The sequence below is a fragment of the Salmo salar genome, chromosome ssa02 (assembly GCF_905237065.1).
Source record: "Salmo salar chromosome ssa02, Ssal_v3.1, whole genome shotgun sequence".
Classification (NCBI taxonomy): Eukaryota; Metazoa; Chordata; class Actinopteri; order Salmoniformes; family Salmonidae; genus Salmo; species Salmo salar.
Window position 1 is genome coordinate 7,950,001 of NC_059443.1, and position 26,538 is coordinate 7,976,538.

At 44.3% G+C, this 26,538-nt stretch overlaps 1 protein-coding gene across 1 annotated transcript in view; it reads left to right on the forward strand.

Moving 5' to 3' along the window:
• Window positions 1-26,538, forward strand: part of LOC106590969 (pleckstrin homology domain-containing family G member 4B) — a 93,259-nt gene that overhangs the window by 26,726 nt on the left and 39,995 nt on the right. Inside the window, 12 exon segments of the mRNA XM_045697041.1 lie at window positions 3,186-4,587; window positions 13,582-13,791; window positions 15,194-15,317; window positions 15,686-15,779; window positions 19,385-19,474; window positions 21,063-21,179; window positions 22,169-22,267; window positions 22,599-22,741; window positions 23,032-23,170; window positions 23,459-23,581; window positions 23,698-23,862; window positions 24,704-24,879. Coding sequence (XP_045552997.1) covers window positions 3,186-4,587; window positions 13,582-13,791; window positions 15,194-15,317; window positions 15,686-15,779; window positions 19,385-19,474; window positions 21,063-21,179; window positions 22,169-22,267; window positions 22,599-22,741; window positions 23,032-23,170; window positions 23,459-23,581; window positions 23,698-23,862; window positions 24,704-24,879 — 2,882 coding nt within the window.

A 26,538-nucleotide genomic window follows, 5' to 3' on the forward strand; every position in this document is an offset into this window, starting at 1 on the left:
AATAACCAAAATCAAAAGACAAATGAGGAACAGGTGCAAACAATAAGACAAACCAAACGAAAAGGAAAAAAAGGATCAGCGGCGGCTAGTAGGTCGGTGACGACGACCGCCGAGCGCCGCCCGAGCAGGCAGGGGAGCCACCTTCGGTGGGATTCGTGACATTCTCATTTGCAACTGCGACCTGGCCAAGATAAAGCATAGCAATTCGACACATACAACAACACAGAGTTACACATGGAATAAACAAAACATACAGTCATTAATACAGTAGAAAAAAAAGAAAACAAAAAGTCTATATACAGTGAGTGCAAATGAGGTAAGATAAGGCAATAAATAGGCCATGGTGGCGAAGTAATTACAATATAGCAATTAAACACTGGAAGGGTAGATGTGCAGAAGATGAATGTGCAAGTAGAGATACTGGGGTGCAAAGGAGCAAGATAAATAAATAAATACAGTATGGGGATGAGGTAGATAGATGGGCTGTTTACAGATGGGCTATGTACAGGTGCAGTGATCTGTGAGCTGCTCTGACAGCTGGTGCTTAAAGCTAGTGAGGGAGATATGAGTCTCCAGCTTCAGTGATTTTTGCAGTTCGTTCCAGTCATTGGCAGCAGAGAACTGGAAGGAAAGGCAACCAAAGGAGAAATTGGCTTTGGGGGTGACCAGTGAGATATACCTGCTGGAGCGCATGCTACGAGTGGGTGCTGCTATGGTGACCAGTGAGCTGAGATAAGGCGGGGCTTTACCTTGCAGAGATTTGTAGATAACCTGTAGCCAGTGGGTTTGGCGACGAGTATGAAGCGAGGGCCAACCAACGAGTGTACAAGTCGCAGTGGTGGGTAGTGTATGGGGCTTTGGTGACAAAACGGATGGCACTGTGATAGACTGCATCCAATTTGTTGAGTAGAGTGTTGGAGGCTATTTTATAGATGACATAAGGTCCCACAGTTGATAGAGCACAGCTCCAGAGTTCCTCTGTGGAGATGGGAGAACCTTCCAGAACGACACCCCTCTCTGCAGCACTCCACCAATCAGGCCTTTATGGAAGAGTGGCCAGACGGAAGCCACTCCTCAGTAAAAGGCACATGACAGCCTGCTTGGAATTTGCCAAAGGCACCTAAAGATTGAATCCTTTGGCCTGAATACCAAGCGTCACCTGTCACCATCCCTACGGTGAAGCATGGTGGTGGCAGCATCATGCTGTGGGGATGTTTTTCAGCAGCAGGGACTGCGAGACCAGTCAGGAACGAGGGAAAGATGAGCGGAGCCAAGTACAGAGAGATCCTTGTTGAAAACCTGCTCCAGAGCGCTCAGGACCTGAGACTGGGGCGAAGATTCACCTTCCAACTGGACAATGACCCTGAGCATTCAGCCAAGACAACGCAGGAGTGGATTCGGGACAGGTCTCTGAATGTCCTTGAGTGGCCCAGCCAGAGCTCGGACTTGAACCCGATCAAACATCTCTGGAGAGACCTGAAAATAGCTGTACAGCGACGCTCCCCATCCAACCTGACAGAGCTTGAGGGGATCTGCAGAGAAGAATGGGAGAAACTCCCCAAATACAGGTGTGCCAGGCTTGTAGCGTCATACCCAAGAAGACTCGAGGCTGTAATCACTGCCAAAGGTGCTTCAACAGAGTGCTGAGTAAAGGGTCTGAATACTTATGTAAATGTGATATTTCCGGGGGGCTTTTGGTTGCAAAAATTTCTAAAAACAGTTTTTGCTTTGTCATTATGGAGTATTGTGTGTAGATTGATGAGAAAAAAATGCTATCATTTTTTGAATAAGGCTGTAACCTAACAAAATGTTGAAAAGGTCAAGGGGTCGGAATACTTTCCAAATTAACTTCTATACACTCTCTACATTATACCTGTAAGAGCCTCTAAAACGCGTCAGTGATACTGTATAACACTGAGGATATTTTGCTGTGTTGAGTGACTGTCTGTTTTTTGTGTTGTCCATCTCTCTATACCTGGTGCAGCCCTGTGGTTTCCCACTGCTCCAGTCTCTCTAATCTGTTGTCCATCTCTCTATACCTGGTGCAGCCCTGTGGTTTCACACTGCTCCAGTCTCTCTAATCTGTTGTCCATCTCTCTATACCTGGTGCAGCCCTGTGGTTTCACACTGCTCCAGTCTCTCTAATCTGTTGTCCATCTCTCTATACCTGGTGCAGCCCTGTGGTTTCACACTGCTCCAGTCTCTCTAATCTGTTGTCCATCTCTCTATACCTGGTGCAGCCCTGTGGTTTCACACTGCTCCAGTCCCTCTAATCTGTTGTCCATCTCTCTATACCTGGTGCTGCAGTGTGGTTTCACACTGCCCCAGTCTCTCTAATCTGTTGTCCATCTCTCTATACCTGGTGCAGCCCTGTGGTTTCACACTGCTCCAGTCTCTCTAATCTGTTGTCCATCTCTCTATACCTGGTGCAGCCCTGTGGTTTCACACTGCTCCAGTCCCTCTAATCTGTTGTCCATCTCTCTATACCTGGTGCTGCAGTGTGGTTTCACACTGCCCCAGTCTCTCTAATCTGTTGTCCATCTCTCTATACCTGGTGCAGCCCTGTGGTTTCCCACTGCTCCAGTCTCTCTAATCTGTTGTCCATCTCTCTATACCTGGTGCAGCCCTGTGGTTTCCCACTGCTCCAGTCTCTCTAATCTGTTGTCCATCTCTCTATACCTGGTGCAGCCCTGTGGTTTCCCACTGCTCCAGTCTCTCTAATCTGTTGTCCATCTCTCTATACCTGGTGCAGCCCTGTGGTTTCACACTGCTCCAGTCCCTCTAATCTGTTGTCCATCTCTCTATACCTGGTGCTGCAGTGTGGTTTCACACTGCCCCAGTCTCTCTAATCTACAGATGTAGGGTCATCATTTGATCACTCTTTTGTTGCTGATCATTTTCCTGATTTACCTAAATTGACTGAAAAACCCACACTAACACATGGTTATATTAACAGTATTGCACTTTTCATGTAACCTACTTTTGGCCAGCTAATAGCCTAATCATCGATCAAGCAACATTATGGACTAAATGTTAAAATCCTGTTGCTGCAGGATTCTTTTGCTGTGACAAATTAAGAGCTTACATCTGTGAAGTGTATGTATGTGTATATCAGAGGGGTTGGATACGGCAGAAGACACATTTCAGTCTGGTATGGGTTAATAAAGTATTGTCTTCCTCTACAGGTGCGTTTCCACGGCCGGCTGTTCTATCATGAGGGTTGGCCCTTCTGCATCAACGAGAAGGTGGTCTTGCAGCTCGCCCCGCTCCATAAGGTCCGTCTGAAGCAGGGAGACTTCTACCTGCAGGTGGTTCCTCTGGGCCGCAAGGCTGCCAAGCTGGTCATAAAATGTCTGTCGGCCAGTGGCCAGGCCATCGCAGAGATCCCCATCCCGGAGAGCATGTACGGCAGCGTCTTCACCGCTGACTTCCTGCAGAATGTGACGCACGAGCGCAACCTCCATCCGCTGCAGAACTGGTTGCTCACCACCGGCACCGTCGTGTACCGGACGCCGTGGAAGAACGTGGTGAATCCTCTGTTCGTCAGCAGCACGGCAGACGCCATCATGCAGACACGGGGCGACAGCACGGGCTTCCATGGCCAGCTCAGCGCCTGCAGTACCAGTGGATCCACGGGGACCCTGGACTCCCATCGCAGCTCCCACGAATCACTACACTCCCAGGGGGCAGACTCTACCTTCTCAGAGCCTGCTATCCTGAGCAGGCGGGTCCATGTAATGGACCCCAGCAGCACTAGTAGCAGGTCCCAACATGATCCCAACCCAGGACTTCACCGGATGGAGAACCACAACCAGAACCACAGCCTGAGAGCAGCTCCTGACTCTCACTCCTGTAGCCCACAGACAGAGAGGCTGGCTGGGGAGGGTGGTGGTGGTCCGGGGAAGGGCCAGTGGGAGGGGGAGGAGGGCCATGGTGGGAGCAGAGAGAGGACCAGGACCCTGTCGTTCAGCACCGACCTCAGTAACCCCAACCCTCGCCGCCCCCGCCACGCCAGGGACTCTGTGTCCTTCGAGACCCGGAGACTGTTCCGTAAGTCCTACATGGAAGCCCTGCAGAACCCCATGAACCTGGGCTCTAGCTCTGAGTCCATCCTGGAGGAAGGACCAGAGCACAGTCCTGCATGCCCAGGTCTCAGCCCACTCAGCCCCAGAGAGGATGCCTCATCTCCAGCTTCGACCCCTGGTAGCAGCCCCTCCACCCCCACCACCCAGAGAGAGCAAGGGCCCCGTGGGGTCAGGCTAGGGGGGACCAGGGCATGGCTGGGTGGGGACCCCGACTCCCCCCGACTCTCTCCCAGTACACCTCTCTTGTACCTCCAGAGGGGTCTGAGGAACGCTGGGGCCCTGGAGACCCGGGCTGAGAGGCGCTCCAAGTCTCTAGAGAGGACTAACAAGGCGGCCCAGGTCAAAGGGCACCGGGCGCGCTCCTCCTCCGGGGGCTCGGCCAGCAGTGGAGTCCTCTCACCAAAGAAGCTGATGAACGGATATGCCCTGCGCTTCGGACGGCTGGACCTGGAGGCTGCCTTCTCCAGCTCAGACAGAAGGAGCAGTGTTAGAGACGAGACAGGTAGAAAAACCTGATTGGTATAACGTGACTGATTAGAATAACATGTGACTGATTGGAATAACATGAGACTGATTAGTATAACATGTGACTGATTAGAATAACATGTGACTGATTGGAATAACATGAGACTGATTAGAATAACATGTGACTGATTAGTATAACATGTGACTGATTAGAATAACATGTGACTGATTAGTATAACATGTGACTGATTAGTATAACATGTGACTGATTAGTATAACATGTAGGGTTTGTCCCACATGGCACCAACAAGTCTCATAGGTCCGCATGGACTAAATATTATTTCAAGGTCTTGTCAAGGGTATTGTTTTAAACACTGCAGGAGTCTGGTATATAATGATCCCACATGGGCTGTATAGACCAAGGTTATGGGTTTGACTCCTGGAGTCTGGTATATAATGATCCCACATGGGCTGTATAGACCAAGGTTATGGGTTTGACTCCTGGAGTCTGGTATATAATTATCCCACATGGGCTGTATAGACCAAGGTTATGGGTTTGACTCCTGGAGTCTGGTATATAATGATCCCACATGGGCTGTATAGACCAAGGTTATGGGTTTGACTCCTGGAGTCTGGTATATAATGATCCCACATGGGCTGTATAGACCAAGGTTATGGGTTTGACTCCTGGAGTCTGGTATATAATGATCCCACATGGGCTGTATAGACCAAGGTTATGGGTTTGACTCCTGGAGTCTGGTATATAATGATCCCACATGGGCTGTATAGACCAAGGTTATGGGTTTGACTCCTGGAGTCTGGTATATAATGATCCCACATGGGCTGTATAGACCAGGGTTATGGGTTTGACTCCTGGAGTCTGGTATGTAATGATCCCACATGGGCTGCATAGACCAAGGTTATGGGTTTGACTCCTGGAGTCTGGTATATAATGATCCCACATGGGCTGTATAGACCAAGGTTATGGGTTTGACTCCTGGAGTCTGGTATATAATGATCCCACATGGGCTGCATAGACCAAGGTTATGGGTTTGACTCCTGGAGTCTGGTATATAATGATCCCACATGGGCTGTATAGACCAAGGTTATGGGTTTGACTCCTGGAGTCTGGTATATAATGATCCCACATGGGCTGCATAGACCAAGGTTATGGGTTTGACTTCTGCTTGGGCTATTTATATGTATTGATTGAAATAGGAGTGAGGTCAGGTATACTGATAGCTCAGTTGGTTGGAGCTAGACCTTTGTCAAAGGTAAAAGTCCAGTCAGTGGTAAAACTGGTTGAAATTAAATTAGCATATCAACCAGTTTTTCCTTTGAAAAGACATATTTTCTACCAGTTTTTCCTTTGAAAAGACATCATTTCAGCCAGTTTTTCCTTTGAAAAGACATCATTTCAACCAGTTTTTCCTTTGAAAAGACATCATATCAACCAGTTTTTCCTTTGAAAAGACATCATTTCAGCCAGTTTTTCCTTTGAAAAGACATATTTTCTACCAGTTTTTCCTTTGAAAGGACATCATTTCAACCAGTTTTCCTTTGAAAAGACATCTTTTCTACCAGTTTGCATGTTGGTTTAAGAATGTAACATCAATAAAGGCAGTAAAAGTCTAAACAAGACAGCTATGTTTGGTGAGGGTGCGTTGGTGATTAGATTTCTCAACTCAAGCGTCGTCTTCAGTTTGGACAAACACTTTCCCTGGCACTGGGTCCAATAGACATTGAATCATAACATCAGCTCTCTCTCACTGTATCAAATGATGTGGCCTCCGGGCTTGAAAACACGCGTTGTTTCCAGACAGGTTTAATGTTGTGGTTTCACTGGGGAATTATGACCTGCAGTAATAGGGATCTGACAGAGGGTTACAGGCCTGTGTTTGTTTAGACTCACTGTTGATATGAGGAGATAGCTTGTAGTTCTCATGTGCTGATTTTTTGGGGTGGTGGAGGGGGAGGGGGTTGTGTGTGTCTATATGCTCTTTGGCATGTTATGTGACAGGTATGGCCCATCCCTGGAACAGCTCAGACGTGGTGTTGGACACACACACTGTTCTGTTGTTCTGTGCAGGGCAGTGCAGAAGAGTTGGTTTGTGAAAGTGTCATCCAGGGAATCATTCTGTTTTATTTAGCACTGTCTCTTCCGGGTATTGAAATGTGGAAAGTGTGTGAGTTGATTTAAAGGGATACTTTGGGATGTTGGCAACGAGGCCCTTTATCTACTTCTCCAGAGTCAGATGAACTGGTGGATACCATTTGTATATTTCTATGTTCAGTTCAAATGAAGTTTGAGGTCGTTTTGTGAGCCAATGCTAACTAGCATTAGCGCAATGGCTGGAAGTCTATGTGTATCTGCTAACGCTAGTTAGCGCAACTACCTCTAACTTCCTCATTGCCATAATCCTGAATAGTCCCTTAAACCCTGTGAAATGACACAGACTCAGCAGTTCCGCCCAGGGATGGTAGGTTTTCCCTGATTGGTAAGATAAGACCATGACCATGTGCCCTGAAAAGGAAAATCTCTTGGCCCTATAGATTATAAATACGGCCCAATGAAACATATCCTTGCAGAACCCATAACTGTATTTAGTACAACTACCCCACAATGAGGGATTTCTGCCTGCCATAACCTCATGACTGAGCAATACAACAGTAGCAAGCTGAAGCCCATTTTTCCACACTGAAAACCTAGAGCCACTGAAAACCTAAAGCCACTGAAATCCCAGCTCCACTGAAAACCCAGCTCCACTGAAAACCTAGAGTCTCTGAAAACCTAGAACCACTGAAAACCTAGAACCACTGAAAATCTAGAGCCACTGAAAACCCAGCTCCACTGAAAACCCAGCTCCACTGAAAACCCAGCTCCACTGAAAACATAGAGCCGCTGAAAACATAGAGCCACTGAAAACCTAGCACCACTGCAAACCTAGCGCCACTGAAAACCTAGAACCACTGAAAACCTAGAGCCACTGAAAACCTAGAGCCACTGAAAACATAGCGCCATTGAAAACCTAGCGCCACTGAAAATCTAGAACCACTGAAAACCTAGAGCCACTAAAAACCTAGAGCCACTGAAAACCTAGAGCTACTGAAAACCCAGCTCCACTGAAAACCTAGCACCACTGAAAACCTAGCGCCACTGAAAACCCAGCTCCACTGAAAACCTAGCGCCACTGAAAACCCAGCTCCACTGAAAACCTAGCGCCACTGAAAACCTAGAGCTACTGAAAACCCAGCTCCACTGAAAACCTAGAGCCACTGAAAACCCAGCTCCACTGAAAACATAGCGCCACTGAAAACCTAGCGCCACTGAAAACCTAGAGCCACTGAAAACCCAGCTCCACTGAAAACCTAGAGCCACTGAAAACCCAGCTCCACTGAAAACCTAGAGTCTCTGAAAACCTAGTCACTGAAAACCTAGAACCACTGAAAATCTAGAGCCACTGAAAACCCAGCTCCACTGAAAACCCAGCTCCACTGAAAACATAGAGCCGCTGAAAACATAGAGCCGCTGAAAACATAGAGCCACTGAAAACCTAGCACCACTGAAAACCTAGCGCCACTGAAAACCTTTAGCCACTGAAAACCTTGAGCCACTGAAAACCTAGCACCACTGAAAACCTAGCGCCACTGAAAACCTAGAGCCACTGAAAACCTAGAGCCACTGAAAACCTAGTGCCACTGAAAACCTAGCGCCACTGAAAACCCAGCTCCACTGAAAACCTAGCGCCACTGAAAACCTAGCGCCACTGAAAACCTAGAGCCACTGAAAACCTAGAGCCACTGAAAACCCAGCTCCACTGAAAAGCTAGAGCCACTGAAAACCCAGCTCCACTGAAAACCTAGAGCCACTGAAAACCCAGCTCCACTGAAAAGCTAGAGCCACTGAAAACCCAGCTCCACTGAAAACCTAGAGCCACTGAAAACCCAGCTCCACTGAAAACCTAGAGCCACTGAAAACCTAGAGCCACTGAAAACCCAGCTCCACTGAAAACCTAGAGCCACTGAAAACCCAGCTCCACTGAAAACCTAGAGTCTCTGAAAACCCGGCTCCACTGAAAACCCAGCTCCATTAAATACCTAGAGCCCATTGAGACCTTGGTGGACAGGAAACCTCAGAGGATCCTGTAACCAACCAGACGTAGGAGGGAAACACACACACACAGTGGCGCTAGGTTCACACACACACACACACACACACACGCACACACACACACACACACACACACACACACACACACACACACACACACACACACACACACACACACACACACACACACACACACACACACACACACACACACAGTGGCGCTAGGTCCACACACACACACACACACACACACACACACACACACACACACACACACACACACACACACACACACACACACACACGCACACTGTGGCGCTAGTTTCACACACACACACAGTGGCGCTAGGTTCACACACACACACTCTGGCGCTAGGTTCACACACACACACACTCTGGCGCTAGGTTCACACACACACACACAGTGGCGCTAGGTTCACACACACACACACAGTGGCGCTAGGTTCACACACACACACAGTGGTGCTAGGTTCACACACAGTGAGATGACATGGCCTTCCAGTGAATGTGGGACTGGGCTGTGCTCGACTCTGGTCCCAAACAGATGAGTTGCCTCCTGTACAATAGCATTCATTGTGCCCCCCTCCTCCACTGGGGCTGAATGCAGAGGAAAAGCCCTTAACCTGTCCTCATGTAAGGTCCATTCACCTGAGTAACATGAGAACCAGTGAACCAACACTGACTTTCTTCAGGACTTTATTCTGAAAACAAAACCCTCCCTCACTTTGAGAAGGGATGGAATTACCCTCATCCACCATGTGAGGTGGTAATGGCTGTGGTGGCCATTGCTTCATTCATGTCCCTCTTGTGATTTCAATGCTTTGTACACTCAGTGTATATGTAGGGAATAGAGTGCCATTTGGGATGCATCCTATATTTGCCAGTCCAGACTGTTTCGTTCTCCGACAGACAGAAATGTGTGGGTGAAAAATGTGGGACCAGGTCCTGGCTGCATTGATGGCTTAGAACGGTGGTAAACGCTGTATACAACCCAGGCGGACACTGGGTACAATGCAGGAGAGGCTTTACTCTACATTTATAACTTCCTGACAAAACAAAGCAATGTAGGAAGTTTGCTACAAACAGAATCGCTGGCTGCACAGCCACAGCCAGTCACACAGGAAGTACATGTAGTGTCTGAGAACAAAAGGGGGCTAGGCTGGGAAGGGAGAGGCTAAGTTGGGAAGGGAGGGGCTATGATGGGAGGGGAGGGGACAGGCTGGGAGGGGAGGAGAGAGGCTGGGAGGAGATAGGCTCGGAGGGGAGGGGCTAGGCTCAGGGAAGGGGCGGGGAGATGCTTGGAGGGACTGGGAGAGGAGGGGACAGGCTGGGATGGAAGAAGCTGGGAGGGGAGGGCTATACTGGGAAGGGAGGGGCTAGGCTGGGAGGAGATAGGCTCGGAGGGGATGGGCTAGGCTCGGAGGGGAGGGGCTAGGCTGGGAGGAGATAGGCTCGGCGGGGATGGGCTAGGCTCGGAGGGGAGGGGCTAGGCTCAGGGAAGGGGCGGGGAGATGCTTGGAGGGACTGGGAGAGGAGGGGACAGGCTGGGATGGAAGAAGCTGGGAGGGGAGGGCTATACTGTGAAGGGAGGGGCTAGGCTGGGAGGAGATAGGCTCGGAGGGGATGGGCTAGGCTCGGAGGGGAGGGGCTAGGCTGGGAGGAGATAGGCTCGGCGGGGCTAGGCTCGGAGGGGAGGGGCTAGGCTCGGAGGGGAGGGGCTAGGCTCGGAGGGGCTGGGTGGGGAGAGGCTGGGAGGGGAGGGGACAGGACAACACAAGGGGGCCAGTTAGAGAAGGTTTTAAACACACTACTCCTAGTCTCATACATGTTTCAGAGACACCCTATCTATACATTCTCTGTATTCACACATTGACAACTTTGAAGACGTATGAACAATGGCTTTTATGGTCAGGTTTTTATGTCCGGGCGTGTCCATATCCTTTGTTGCTTTACTTTCTACCAGGTATTAGATGACCCTGTGGAGGCTGCAGAGGGAGGACGGCTCATAACAACGGCTGGAATGGAGTGAATATATTCGGTGTTTGATGCCATTCCATTCACTCCGTTCGAGCCATTGTTATGAGCCGTCCTCCCTCAGCAGCCTCCTCTGCCTGAGCGGTAGGCTACCATCTTGAAGAGGACTATTCACAGTTGAAACCATGAAAACATTTAAAATACCATTTGAACCCAGGTCTGGGCTGTATATGTTGAGTGTGAGAGCTGCTAGCCTCGTAGCCAGCCCCAGCCAGAGGGATAGGAGAAAGGGAGAAAGTGTGTAAGCTGTAACAGTGGTTGGTACCAGTTGGGAACGTCAGGAGCTACATTCCTGTTAGTGGGGCGTTGGGAGTCTGTCTTTGATCCAGAGTTTTATTTTGTAGTTGCTAACAGACCTGGGTTCAAATACTATTTGAAATAATTTCATATTTTAGCTGGGCTTGACTGAGTTTGCCTGATGCAAGGGAACCAGTAGAATAGTCCCCGCCCATCTGGCACATCAGGCAAACTAAAGCAAATGCTAAAAGGATTTGAAAGATTTCAGTTAGTATTTGAACCCAGGTCTGGTATCAGTGAGTCAGACGGAACACCTGGTCTCTGCAGTGACTCAGTCTGGAAGAGCAGTCTCTGATTATACATCCCCCCTCTCTATTTCGCTTTCTCTCTCTCTCTCTCTCTCTCTCTCTCTCTCTCTCTCTCTCTCTCTCTCTCTCTCTCTCTCTCTCTCTCTCTCTCTTTCTCTCTTTCTCTCTCTCTCTCTCTCTCTCTCTCTTCTCTCCTTCTCTCTCCCTCTCTCTCTCTCGCTCCCTCTCTCTCTCTCTCCCTCTCTCTCCTCCTTCTCCTTCTCTCTCTCTCGGTCCCTCCCTCCTTCCCTCCCTTCCCTCCCTTCCTTCCCTCCCTTCCCTCCCTTCCTTCCCTCCCTTCCTTCCCTCCCTTCCCTCCCTTCCTTCCCTCCCTCCCTCTGCTATCTATCTACCCCTGTAGGTGTTTTTCTCTTTTTCGGGTTGATTCCTATTAAAGTAGGTTGAATGATGTTTATTGTGGTTTTAGGTTTATGATGTAAGAGATGTACACATTGAGGTGAAATGATGACCTCTTTCTGTGGTCATTCTGTGGAACAGTAAATAGAGTGATTATAATGAATCGGTATTCAGACAGTGGTTTTTATTCTACAGTTTCAACAATAGACACTAACATCAGCACAGGTGCTGAAATGATACCATTTTTAACAGCAGCATACTGTCTGAAATGATACCATTTTTAACAGTAGTATACTGTCTGAAATTATACCATTTTTAACAGTAGTATACTGTCTGAAATTATACCATTTTAACAGCAGCATACTGTCTGAAATGATACCATTTTTAATAGTAGAATACTGTCTGAAATGATACCATTTTAACAGCAGCATACTGTCTGAAATGATACCATTTTTAACAGCAGCATACTGTCTGAAATGATACCATTTTTAACAGCAGCATACTGTCTGAAATGATACCATTTTTAATAGTAGAATACTGTCTGAAATGATACCATTTTAACAGCAGCATACTGTCTGAAATGATACCATTTTAACAGCAGCATACTGTCTGAAATGATACAATTTTAACAGTAGCATACTGTCTGAAATTATACCATTTTTAACAGCAGCACACTGTCTGAAATGATACCATTTTTAATAGTAGAATACTGTCTGAAATGATACCATTTTAACAGCAGCATACAGTCTGAAATGATACCATTTTAACAGCAGCATACTGTCTGAAATGATAAAAATTTTAACAGTAGCATACTGTCTGAAATGATACCATTTTTAACAGCAGCACACTGTCTGAAATGATACCATTTTTAATAGTAGAATACTGTCTGAAATGATACCATTTTAACAGCAGCATACTGTCTGAAATGATACCATTTTTAACAGCAGCATACTGTCTGAAATGATAAAAATTTTAACAGCAGCATACTGTCTGAAATGATACCATTTTTAACAGTAGCATACTGTCTGAAATGATACAATTTTAACAGCAGCATACTGTCTGAAATGATACAATTTTTAATAGTAGAATACTGTCTGAAATGATACCATTTTAACAGCAGCATACTGTCTGAAATGATACCATTTTTAACAGCAGCATACTGTCTGAAATGATACCATTTTTAACAGCATCATACTGTCTGAAATGATACCATTTTTAACAGCAGCATACTGTCTGAAATTATACCATTTTAACAGCAGCATACTGTCTGAAATGATACCATTTTTAACAGCAGCATACTGTCTGAAATGATACCATTTTAACAGCAGCACACTGTCTGAAATTATACATTTTTTAACAGTAGCATACTGTCTGAAATGATACCATTTTTAATAGTAGAACACTTTCTGAAATGATACCATTTTTAACAGCAGCATACTGTCTGAAATGATACCATTTTTAATAGTAGAATACTGTCTGAAATGATACCATTTTTAATAGTAGAATACTGTCTGAAATGATACCATTTTTAACAGCAGCATACTGTCTGAAATGATACCGTTTTAACAGCAGCATACTGTCTGAAATGATACCATTTTTAATAGTAGAATACTGTCTGAAATGATACCATTTTAACAGCAGCATACTGTCTGAAATGATACCATTTTTAATAGTAGAATACTGTCTGAAATGATACCATTTTAACAGCAGCATACTGTCTGAAATGATACCATTTTAACAGTAGCATACTGTCTGAAATGACACCATTTTAACAGCAGCATACTGTCTGAAATGATACCATTTTAACAGCAGCATACTGTCTGAAATGATACCATTTTAACAGCAGCATACTGTCTGAAATGATACCATTTTAACAGCAGCATACTGTCTGAAATGATACCATTTTTGTCTTGGTTCTCTTTAGTGATCCATGAAGGTGGCACCAGCACTAACCCCAGGCGGCACAGTCAGGATGGAGCACAGTCACACCACCACCCCCCCAAACCTTCTAATGAAGTCCTCATCCAGCTGGCCCCAACCCCAGGGTCAGGGTCACCCCCTAACTGTCACCTCCCCAGCCTGGTGTCAGAGGTCAACCCCGAACTACTGGCCTCTGGGGCCATCATCTTACCTGGTTGGTGACACACACACACACACACACACACACACACACACACACACACACACACACACACACACACACACACACACACACACACACACACACACACTGACCTCTGCAGCCATCATCTTAAATGGTAGGTGACACACACACACTGGCCTCTGGGGCCATCATTCTGTATGGAGTGTTTACTCCCATGTGACATATGTAGTGTTTACTCCCATGTGACATATGTAGTGTTTACTCCCATGTGACATATGAAGTGTTTACTTCCATGTGACATATGTAGTGTTTACTCCCATGTGACATATGAAGTGTTTACTCCCATGTGACATATGAAGTGTTTACTCCCATGTGACATATGAAGTGTTTACTCCCATGTGACATATGTAGTGTTTACTCCCATGTGACATATGTAGTGTTTACTCCCATGTGACATATGAAGTGTTTACTTCCATGTGACATATGTAGTGTTTACTCCCATGTGACATATGAAGTGTTTACTCCCATGTGACATATGAAGTGTTTACTCCCATGTGACATATGAAGTGTTTACTCCCATGTGACATATGTAGTGTTTACTCCCATGTGACATATGAAGTGTTTACTTCCATGTGACATATGTAGTGTTTACTTCCATGTGACATATGTAGTGTTTACTCCCATGGGACATATGAAGTGTTTACTCCCATGTGACATATGAAGTGTTTACTCCCATGTGACATATGAAGTGTTTACTCCCATGTGACATATGAAGTGTTTACTCCCATGTGACATATGAAGTGTTTACTCCCATGTGACATATGAAGTGTTTACTCCCATGTGACATATGAAGTGTTTACTCCCATGTGACATATGAAGTGTTTACTCCCATGTGACATATGAAGTGTTTACTCCCATGTGACATATGAAGTGTTTACTCCCATGTGACATATGTAGTGTTTACTCCCATGTGACATATGAAGTGTTTACTCCCATGTGACATATGTAGTGTTTACTCCCATGTGACATATGAAGTGTTTACTCCCATGTGACATATGAAGCTTGGGGCGCATGTTTTCAGTAGGAGTGGGAATGTTCTATGTAGAATAATAGGAGCCTATTAAATTACTTAGACTGGATCAGATGAGGGTAAGAGGAGATGCCATCCTGAACTAAAGCGGTATGTTGAGCTGTGCTGTGGGGCCTGGGATGACGACAAACACTTAACAACAGACAGGTCACTTTCTCTACGTCCCAAATAGCAACCTACGGTATTCCCTTTGTAGTGCACTACATTTGAACAGGACCCATAAGACTTTGGTCAAAATGTAGTGCACTACTTTATATAGAGAATAGGGTACCATTTGGGAAGCACTCATAATGCCTACTTGAGTATGAGTGAGCGCTGACCCCCCCCCTCTCTCTCTTCCAGGTAACAGAGACCTCAGCGGGCGAGCGGTGCTGCAGGTGTGCACGCGGGGGAGGGTGTGGGCTGGGGAGAGCTGCACGGCCAAAGACCTCACCTGTCTCCTGGGTTACTACTATTCAACGCTCCGGTCAGTCAGTCAACCAGTCAGCCGCACTCAGGTTTCATCTGCTGAAATCCCGTCCAGGCTTTAGTTATTGGACGGTTTCCTTTGAAGGGGGCATTCTGGGATTCAAACAAATAACAAACCAGGCACCCCAACACTTTTTGGTAAACAGCTGAGAAATGGGTCTGGAGAAATGTAACCACTCTCATAACAGGGCTATATATATATATATATATATATTTTATTTAACCCTTATTTTACCAGGTCATTTGACTGAGAACACATTCTGATTTACTGCAACAACCTGTGGAATAGTTACAGGGGAGAGGAGGGATGATGCAAGGACTAACCATTCACAAGATCACCCTGATGGGTTTAGTTTCTGGTTTCAGGAGCGAGAGGCGGGACCAAGGCCTTACGGTGCTAGTGGACACCAGGAGACAGCAGCCCAGTCCTGCTCTGTTCTCATCTCTGTCTGAACTCCAGGTGAGAGCTTTCTAATGACAATAATATTGGCTGCGTCCCGAATGGAACCCTATTCCATATACAGTGTAGTGCACTACTTTTGACCGTAGGACCCATAGGGCTCTGGTCAAAAGTAGTGCACTATAATATAGGGATTAACATGCTATTTTGGGACTCAATCATCTCTTCCTGAACTCCAGGTATGAGCTTTCAACGGAAAATAACATGTCATCAGAACCACATCCACACATGAACTATCCTCAGGCTGTTTCTTTATGTCCTCCTGATTCTTAACAATGTTTTCATGGTGTTAAGAAATGGTCTTTCACTGTCACTACACTCTAGTATAGTACAATAGTAATGTTATAGTATAGTACTGCAGTAATGTTATAGTTTATTACTGTAGTAATGGTATAGTATAGTACTGTAGTGATGTTCTAGTATAGTACTATACTAATGTTCTAATATAGTACTATAGTAATGTTCTAGTATAGTACTATACTAATGTTCTAATATAGTACTATAGTAATGTTCTAGTATAGTACTGTGGTAATGATCTAGCATAGTACTGTAGTAATGTTCTAGTATAGTACTGTGGTAATGATCTAGTATAGTACTGTAGTAATGTTCTTGCATAGTACTGTAGTAATGTTCTAGTATAGTACTTTAGTAATGTTCTAGCATAGTACTGTAGTAATGTTCTAGTATAGTACTATAGCAATGTTCTAGTATAGTACTATACTAATGCTATAGTATAGTACTATAGTAATGTTATAGTACTATAGTAATGTTATAGTATAGTACTATAGTGATGTTCTAGTATAGTACTATACTAATGTTCTAATATAGTACTATAGTAATGTTCTAGTATAGTACTATACCAATGTTCTAATATAGTACTATAGTAATGTTCTAGTATAGTACTGTGGTAATGATCTAGTATAGTACTGTAGTAATGTTCTTGCATAGTACTGTAGTAATGTTCTAGTATAGTACTATACTAATGTTCTAATATAGTACTATAGTAATGTTCTAGTATAGTACTGTGGTAATGTTCTAGTATAGTACTTTAGTAATGGTCTAGAATAATACTATAGTAATGTTCTGGTATAGTACTGTAGTAATGTTCTAGTATAGTACTATAGCAATGTTCTAGTATAGTACTCTACTAGTGTTCTAGTATAGTACTATAGTAATGCTCTGGTGTAGTACTGTAGTGATGTTCTAGTATAGTACTGTGGTAATGTTCTAGTATATTACTTTAGTAATGTTCTAGAATAATACTATAGTAATGTTCTAGAATAAAACTATAGTAATGTTCTGGTATAGTACTATAGTAATGGTATAGTATAGTACTTTAGGAGCACAGCACATATATCTTCTTTACTATTGTTTTTCCATCCCTTTCTTGGTCTAGAGAAGATTGATTTCTGGAGAGGTACTTTGATTTCTGTGTAGTGACTTGGTCCATCACATTTCACTGGCAGAAAGGCTGGGCCTCAGGGCTAGTGGGGAGGACCTGTTCTTACTTGTCTGTTCACACACACACACACACACACAGACATGCACACACTCCCTTGCCAAAAAAGCACTTGTCAAATTTGCGGTTTCACATGTAAGAAAATGCCAATGTTTGTAAACAAAGTAAATGTAAACAAACATTGTATAGCCTCTAAACATGGTTACTACTATTTGACATCATGGACGGTCAGTCCTTGCATCCATAGCATAGTCTATGGATTGGAGAGTGGTTGCATTTCTCCAGACCCATCCCTCAACTTTTTACTGTGTCGGGTTGAGAACACTGTTAGTGTTTAAATTAAAGATGGCCGCTTTAAGCACCTTTCATAGAGTTCTAGTGTTGTTATGTGGTGCACTACTCTAGTGAGAGAGTTACTTTTCAGACATTAATATCAAGCAAAACCTCTGAAGTTGACATCAGAATTATTAGTATTCCAAACAAAAATAATGATATTGAAAACAAAACAAAAGCCCCAAGGTATTGATGGCAAAACAAAAACCCCAAGGTATTGATGGCAAAACAAAAGCCCCAAGGTATTGATGGCAAAACAAAAGCCCCAAGGTATTGATGGCAAAACAAAAGCCCCAAGGTATTGATGGCAAAACAAAAGCCCCAAGGTATTGATGGCAAAACAAAAACCCCAAGGTATTGATGGCAAAACAAAAGCCCCAAGGTATTGATGGCAAAACAAAAGCCCCAAGGTATTGATGGCAAAACAAAAGCCCCAAGGTATTGATGGCAAAACAAAAGCCCCAAGGTATTGATGGCAAAACAATAGCCCCAAGGTATTGATGGCAAAACAAAAGCCCCAAGGTATTGATGGCAAAACAAAAGCCCCAAGGTATTGATGGCAAAACAAAAGCCCCAAGGTATTGATGGCAAAACAAAAGCCCCAAGGTATTGATGGCAAAACAAAAGCCCCAAGGTATTGATGGCAAAACAATAGCCCCAAGGTATTGATGGCAAAACAAAAGCCCCAAGGTATTGATGGCAAAACAAAAGCCCCTTAATATTGTTACTTAATATGTTACCCTGAGAGCAAATTAATTGTAAATGAATGCAAACATTTTTTCAGTGAAACATTTGTTATGATAATGCAATTCAAAAAAACGTCTCCCTCTTTCCTGCAATGTTCCCTCTCTTTCCTTATGTTACCCTGGCCTTTCCTTATTTTAACCTGGCCTTCCCTTATGTTACCCTGGCCTTTCCTTATTTTAACCTGGCCTTTTCTTATGTTACCCTGGCCTTTCCTTATTTTAACCTGGCCTTTCCTTATTTTAACCTGGCCTTTCCTTATGTTACCCTGGCCTTTCCTTATGTTACCCTGGCCTTTCCTTATGTTACCCTGGCCTTTCCTTATGTTACCCTGGCCTTTCCTTATGTTACCCTGGCCTTTCCTTATGTTACCCTGGCCTTCCCTTATGTTACCCTGGCCTTTCCTTATTTTAACCTGGCCTTTTCTTATGTTACCCTGGCCTTTCCTTATTTTAACCTGGCCTTTCCTTATGTTACCCTGGCCTTTCCTTATTTTAACCTGGCCTTTTCTTATGTTACCCTGGCCTTTCCTTATGTTACCCTGGCCTTTCCTTATGTTACCCTGGCCTTTCCTTATGTTACCCTGGCCTTCCCTTATGTTACCCTGGCCTTTCCTTATGTTACCCTGGCCTTTGCTTTCACTGCCTTTTCACCAGTTGCAGGTTTTGGCACATTCATTCTAGCAGTCCTGCTCAGTCCCTGGATGTAGTTGGAAGTGGTGAAAGTAATAATGTGGAAAAGGGTTAAAACACGTTTTTTCACATGTGATTTGTTCACATGTGATTTGTTCACATGTGATTTGTTCACATGTGATTTGTTCACATGTGATTTGTTCACATGTGATTTGTTCACATGTGCATTCTGAAAAGCACTTGTTTTTTTCACGTGATTGTTTTAAATGTGACACACACACAAATACACACATGTACAGGTCCACCAGCATCCAGCCTGCACACAACAGGCACATGAAGAGTTCTGATTTTATAATGATGATCTATTGTGGTGTTTTAGTTCATGTAGCGCCCCCTCTTAATACTGTACATGTCAATTTGTGTTGCTTTTCCCCCAGGCTTTATTACCAAATGCACTTTACTCCGTCCTGCTCCTTGTGGACAAGGAGACAACTATCAAGCCTGAAAGAGACATTACTACTGTGCAGGTAAAATATTAAATAATGACTCATTTGCTGTGATATTTGCATTGTGCGTTCTTGTCTAAATCAAGACTTCAAATCACATATCTTGGGAGTATTTCTTACATTCCCACTGCAACCAGAATCCTAACATTTTCCACACGCAGTGACCAACACAATGTAACATGAGGAAGGCTACAGCGTTTTCACAGACACCTCCAAGTCTATTCAGATACACCAAGGCTGTTGTATTGAGTTGTAGCTAGCAGCCTGTCAATGTCATGTCCTTGACCTGAGTGAGGCCGTGTGTGTGTGTGTTTAGCGTGTAGCGTGTCGGGTCATGGTGTGTTGTTGAGAGCTGGGGTATCTGTGCTATGTAGGTTTGCGTGAAGCTGCATGTCTGACTGTGGAAAATGTAATCATCTCTTCATCACCAGCCTTACCTACCTACTTCTGACTGTCACACACACACACACACACACACACACACACACACACACACACACACACACACACACACACACACACACACACACACACACACACACACACACACACACACACACACACACACACACACACACACACACACACACGTCTGTCCCACTGAAAACATACTGAAATCACCCACAACATCCATCACACAGCCAGGCACATCTAATCAGGGTTTAGGTCCAACATCAGTTAAGTGATTATCTCTGGAATTCCTCCATAGGTTTCTACAGTAAAGTTCAAGACATGTCTGTTCCTATTGAAACTACATGACACGGGGATAAAAGGATGTGATTGGTTAGTTGTCTTGATGAAACCTGCAACAGAGCGATATGTATTACAGATCATTCTGTCTCTCATGATGATTTTTCTTAGTTACATTTCTTTACTTCCATCATCAAGGTTACCTGTCATTTTATATTATATAGTGGATGTGTAACAGTCGTCGTACGAAGTGGACCAAAATGCAGCGGGTTGAGTGCTCATCTTAACTTTTATTAGAGACACAAAAGTCTGGCACATCCTGGCTTTGGATGAAACACGCACCTCAGGGCTAGTGCGAGGAGCGGGAACAGGACGTACTGGACTGGGCTGACGTACTGGAGGCCTGGTGCGTGGTGCTGGCTTTGGATGTGCCAGACTGGAAACACGCACCTCAGCTGTTCCTGATTGAGAGCCATACCAGGCCAACACAAAGAAATACACAACATAGATAGATCCTAGAATACGAAACATAGAACATAACCAAAAACCCCGGAATACTCTAAACAAACACCCCTCTACATAAACACATAAAACAAATACCCTCTGCCACGTCCTGACCAAACTACAATAACAAATAACCCCTTACTGGTCAGAACGTGACAGGATGGTCGTTTTTGCTTTGGTGGAAGTTATATATGATTGAACTCAGTTATATATGATATCTGTAGCAAGGTATGATGTGAGAGCTTTAGTTTCCTTATTGGAAAAGCATTGAAGATAATTGATATTGGAATAGGAATTTCAGTTTACTTCCTGAATCGACTGGAATTGAAATGGAATTGACTCCAACCCTGCTGCCCACAGGCCCCGACCCTGGTGGGGAGGTACAGTGAGTGTGTGTCCCTCTGTCCCCATGCAGACGGAGATCCTGACATCCCTGAAGGCTCTGTTGAAGCACATAGACTCCAGTCAGCTCACTAGAGACCTGGACGGAACGTTCCCCTACGACCACAACCACTGGGTCGCCTTCAGACAGGTAGGAATCACATCACCACGGTTACAGTTGTCTCAAATGGCACCCTATTAGCTATGTAGTGCACTGCGTTTGACCAGGGCCCATAGGTGTCTGGTCAAATGTAGTGCACTTCATACAACGGGTGGGTCTAATCGTGGATGCTGATTGGTTAAAACCGCATTCCAACCGGTGTCTATTCCACAAGTTACCACCGGCTTAATCTATGACTTTAAAATGTCTATTTACTCTGTTTCATCTGACTGTGCAATCCACAGGTGTTGTTAGGCCCGAGACTAACACCACCTGCACCAATATATCCTCCAAACTCCGGCTTTAAGGGCATTATCACTTAAATGGTCTGGTATTCCCTGATCTCAACTCTGTCTGTAACATCTCTCTCTGTCTCTCTCTCTCTCTCTCTGTCTCTCTCTCTCTCTCTCTCTCTCTCTCTCTCTCTCTCTCTTGCTCTCTCTCTCTCTCTCTCTCTCTCTCTCTCTCTCTCTCGCTCTCTTGCTCTCTCTCATTCTCTCTCACTCTCTCTCGTTCTCTCTCTCTCTCTCGCTCTCTCTCTCTCTCATTCTCTCTCTGTCTCTCTCTCTCTCTCTCTCTCTCTCTCTCTCTCATTCTCTCTCTCTCTCTCTCTCTCACTCTCTCTCTCTCTCTCTCTCTCTCTCTGTCTCTCTCTCTCTCTCTCTCTCTCTCTCTCTCTCTCTCTCTCTCTCTCTCTCTCTCTCTCATTCTCTCTCTCATTCTCTCTCTCTCTCTCTCTCTCTCATTCTCTCTCTCATTCTCTCTCTCTCTCTCTCTCTCTTTTCTCTCTCTCTCTCTCTCTCTCTTTTGTTTTCTCTCTCTCTCTCTCTCTGTCTCTCTGTCTCTCTCTCTCTCTCTGTCTCTCTCTCTCTCTCTCTCTCTCTCTCTCTCTCTCTCTCTCTCTCTCTCTCTCTCTCTCTCTCATTCTCTCTCTCTCTCATTCTCTCTCTCTCTCTCTCTCTCTTCATCCCGTCTGTCAGAAAATTGAGCCGTTTGCCAGCAGTTGCAGCGTGGCTCTCTCCTCCCTCCAGTCTTCTATCTCTACATTGAGCAGCAGCAGCAACCTGGAGAGCACTAAGGTCTGTGTGTGTGTGTGTGTGTGTGTGTGTGTGTGTGTGTGTGTGTGTGTGTGTGTGTGTGTGTGTGTGTGTGTGTGTCTGTGTGTGTGTGTCTGTGTGTGTGTGTCTGTGTGTGTGTCTGTGTGTGTGTGTGTCTGTGTCTGTGTGTGTCTGTGTGTGTCTGTGTGTGTGTGTGTGTGTGTGTGTGTCTGGTTCAGGAGGTATCTGAGGTGTTGGAGCAGCAGAGGTCTCTGATGAAGTGTGTGTGTGTGTGTCTGGTTCAGGAGGTATCTGAGGTGTTGGAGCAGCAGAGGTCTCTGATGAAGTGTGTGTGTGTGTGTGTCTGGTTCAGGAGGTATCTGAGGTGTTGGAGCAGCAGAGGTCTCTGATGAAGTGTGTGTTGGAGGACACCTGTCTGAACAGACTGAGGCTGGAGGGAGGAACAGTCCTGGCCCGTATCAGGAAGGACGAGGCCTGTGAGAATGACAACTACAGGTACTGCTGGGAGAGGGTCTGCATAACCAGAACTTACTATTGGATCAAATGTAGTGCACTATATAGGGAAGAGTGTGCCATTTGAGACACATCTGAGTTCAATCCAAAGATCAGAGTGTTGGATGCATTAAATCTCTGTAGAGATGATGTTTAACACCTTTATAAAGCATTCAGACAGTGGTGCATGCATAACACTCAACACAAGCATATATAGCTATGGTCACTGATGATAAATCTATTACCCATCACCATTTGTTGCCAACCTACTGTTGTCCTTGTTGTCCATCCAGGGATTCAGTGGACATGGTGAATGTCCTTTATAACCAGGTGGATGAGGAGGTCCATAAACTGGTGATCCTCTCCAACAAGTCCCTGAAACAGCTGGAGAGTCTGCTGGAGGTCCGCAGGTTTGAGGAACAGACAGAGCAGGTGGGATTTTCACGTCAGTCAGTCAGATGGCTTGTCTTTTGGCATTTCATTCTGTCGTTGTGATTTCACTTCAGTCAGACAGATGGCTTGTCTTTTGACATTTCATTCTGGTGTTGTGATTGTGCTTACATACAGTATGTTAAAGTAATTTCTAACTTGATCTACTAATGACTAATAAGCTGCTAGTAATGTCATAATATGAGCTACAGTGGCCCTGATTCTGAAGTATTGGATGTTAGCGTATTAAATAAAAGCCTACATCCCATCTCATTCTGTCTCTCTCTCCAGATCAAAGTATGGTTCAGTGTGGAAGGAGAGAAGCACCTCACTCCCCTGGACTCTCTCCATCTCTCTCTGGCTACGGTCAAAGACATGAGGCAGAGTTTGGAACAGTTCTTTGAAGAGTCAGTTGTAAGTTTCAACATTGTACATTTCTTCCTGACTTGTTGTTTTCTGCTTTGAAAACTGCTTCTAAGACTCTTATAAACTGAATTTCCCATGATCCTCTCCTCTCTGTCCACGTACAGCAGCAGCAGAAGCAGGGTTTACTGCTGGTCAGGCAGTCAGGGGAGTCTCTCCCCAGCTCGGCCTTGCTGGACTTCAAACAGCACCTGGGATCCATCCTGGGCAGAGTGGAGAGGAGGAAGAACCAGCTAGACATCCTCACCAACCTCTACGAGTTCTACGGCTCGGTAAAGACAGACCCAGGATCATTTCTGATTCTTCGTTTATTTCTCAAGCAAGAGAGGTTGAGGAAAAAGTATGTGATGAGATGTCTTGGGCTGCATCCCAAATGGCACTATGAATCCTGGTAAAAAAAGGGAATAGGGAGCCATTTGTGACACAGAATACTGTAAGGGTTGATCCTCCTTACTATGATGCTGTGTTTGAACCTTGACCTTTTGATAGATACAATAGATACAGATTTTAAACATTATATCAATCATATACACTGAGAGTACAAAACATTAAGAACACCTTACTAATATTGAGTTGCACCCCCTTTGCCCTCAGAACAGCCTCAATTCATCAGGACATGGACTCTACAAGGCATTGAAAGCTTTCCACAGGGATGCTGGCCCATGTTGACTCCAATGCTTCCCACAGTTGTGTCAAGTTGGCTGAATGTCCTTTGGGTGGTGAATCCTTCTTGATACACTGGAATCTGTTGAGTGTGAAAAACCCAGCAGCGTTACAGTTCATGACATAAAGCGGTGCGCCTGGCACCTACTACCATACCCCATTCTAAGGAACTTAAATCTTTGTCTTGCCCATTCACCCTCTGAATGGCACACATACACAATCCATGTCTTAATTGTCTCAAGGCTTAAAAATCCTTCTTTAACCTGTCTCCTCCCCTTCATCTACACTGGTTGAAGTGGATTTAACAAGTGACATCAATAAGGGATCTTAGCTTTCACCTGGATTCACCTGGTCAGTCTGTGTCATTGAAAGAGCCGGTGTTCTTAATGTTTTGTCCACTCAGTGTCTGTTGTAATTGTATTTTTACGTGCTATCCGTCCTGTCCTGCAGGCTAACCAGTGGATGGAGCACTGCCAGGACTACTTCAGGCAGCTGAACCTGGACAGCAGTGGTGTGAGCCTCCCTTCTGCAGTACTTGAGATCCTCCAGGACTATCAGATGGAGGCCTCTACGTTCTCCCTGGACAACTTCAGCCCCCTCAATGATATGGTCCTGTCCTTGGACAGGTATACCACCTGCTGTAAGATAGGCTGGGGAAGGATAGGGTGGGGTAAGGTAGGGTAGGGTAGGATAGGATAGGGTAGGGTAGGATAGGAAAGAGTAGAATAGGATAGGGGATGATAGGAAAGAGTAGAATGGGGTAGGATAGGGTGGAGTAGTGTAGGATAGGAAAGAGCAGGATGGGGTAGGATAGGAAAGAGTAGGATGGGGTAGGATAGGGTGGGGTAGGGTAGGATAGGAAAGAGCAGGATGGGGTAGGATAGGAAAGAGTATGATCGGGTAGGATAGGGTAGGATAGGGTGGGGTAGTACAGGATAGGATAGGAAAGAGTAGGGTAGGAAAGAGTAGGATAGGATAGGAAAGAGTAGGCTACGGTAGGATAGGAATTATTATGATAGGGTAGGATAGAAAAGTGTAGGATAGGAAAGAGTAGGATAGGGTAAGATAGGAAAGAGTAAGATAGGATAGGATAGGAAAGAGTAGGATAGGATAGGGTAGGGTGAATAGGGTAGGATAGGAAAGAGTAGGATGGGATAGGGTAGGATGGGATAGGGTAGGGTAGGGTGGGGTAGAATAGGAAAGAAAAGAGTAGGATAAGATAGGAAAGAGTAGGATGGGGTAGGATAGGGTAGGGTTGGATGGGGTAGGATAGGGTAGGATGGGGTAGGATAGGAAAAGGTAGGATAGGGTAGTATAGGAAAGGAAAGAGTAAACTAGCTTCAGCAACAGCTAATGCAGATCCAAATAAGATCCTACATCCTAATAGTATCGCTATATTTTTGTTCATTTCTTTGTGAAAGTTTAACTTAAGTTTTCTGCATCATATTGGCCGCCTTTTTGTCTTTTTGGGATTCCACCTGCCATTGCTATTTTAGGAATAGAAAACAATGTGTTTTCATAGGACACAAATCAAAACTTCTTGGACCACGGCCGGCCCGCTCATTAGGCAGGATTAGGCGGTCTCCTATTGTGGAAGATTGACAAGGAGCTATTATGTCATAGTTATTATTGTTAGACAGTAGTTACCATATTATTATTATGTCATAGTTATTATTATTATTATTATATCATAGTTATTATTATTAGACAGTAGTTACCATATTATTATTATGTCATAGTTATTATTATTAGACAGTAGTTACCATATTATTATTATTATTATGTCATAGTTATTATTATTATTATTATGTCATAGTTATTATTATTAGACAGTAGTTACCATATTATTATTATTATTATTATGTCATAGTTATTATTAGTATTATTATATCATAGTTATTATTATTAGACAGTAGTTACCATATTATTATTATGTCATAGTTATTATTATTATTATTATGTCATAGTTATTATTATTAGACAGTAGTTACCATATTATTATTATGTCATAGTTATTATTAGTATTATTATATCATAGTTATTATTATTAGACAGTAGTTACCATATTATTATTATTATTATGTCATAGTTATTATTATTATTATTATGTCATAGTTATTATTATTATTATTATGTCATAGTTATTATTATTAGACTGTAGTTGCCATATTATTATTATTATTATGTCATAGTTATTATTATTATTATTATGTCATAGTTATTATTATTAGACAGTAGTTACCATATTATTATTATGTCATAGTTATTATTATTATTATTATGTC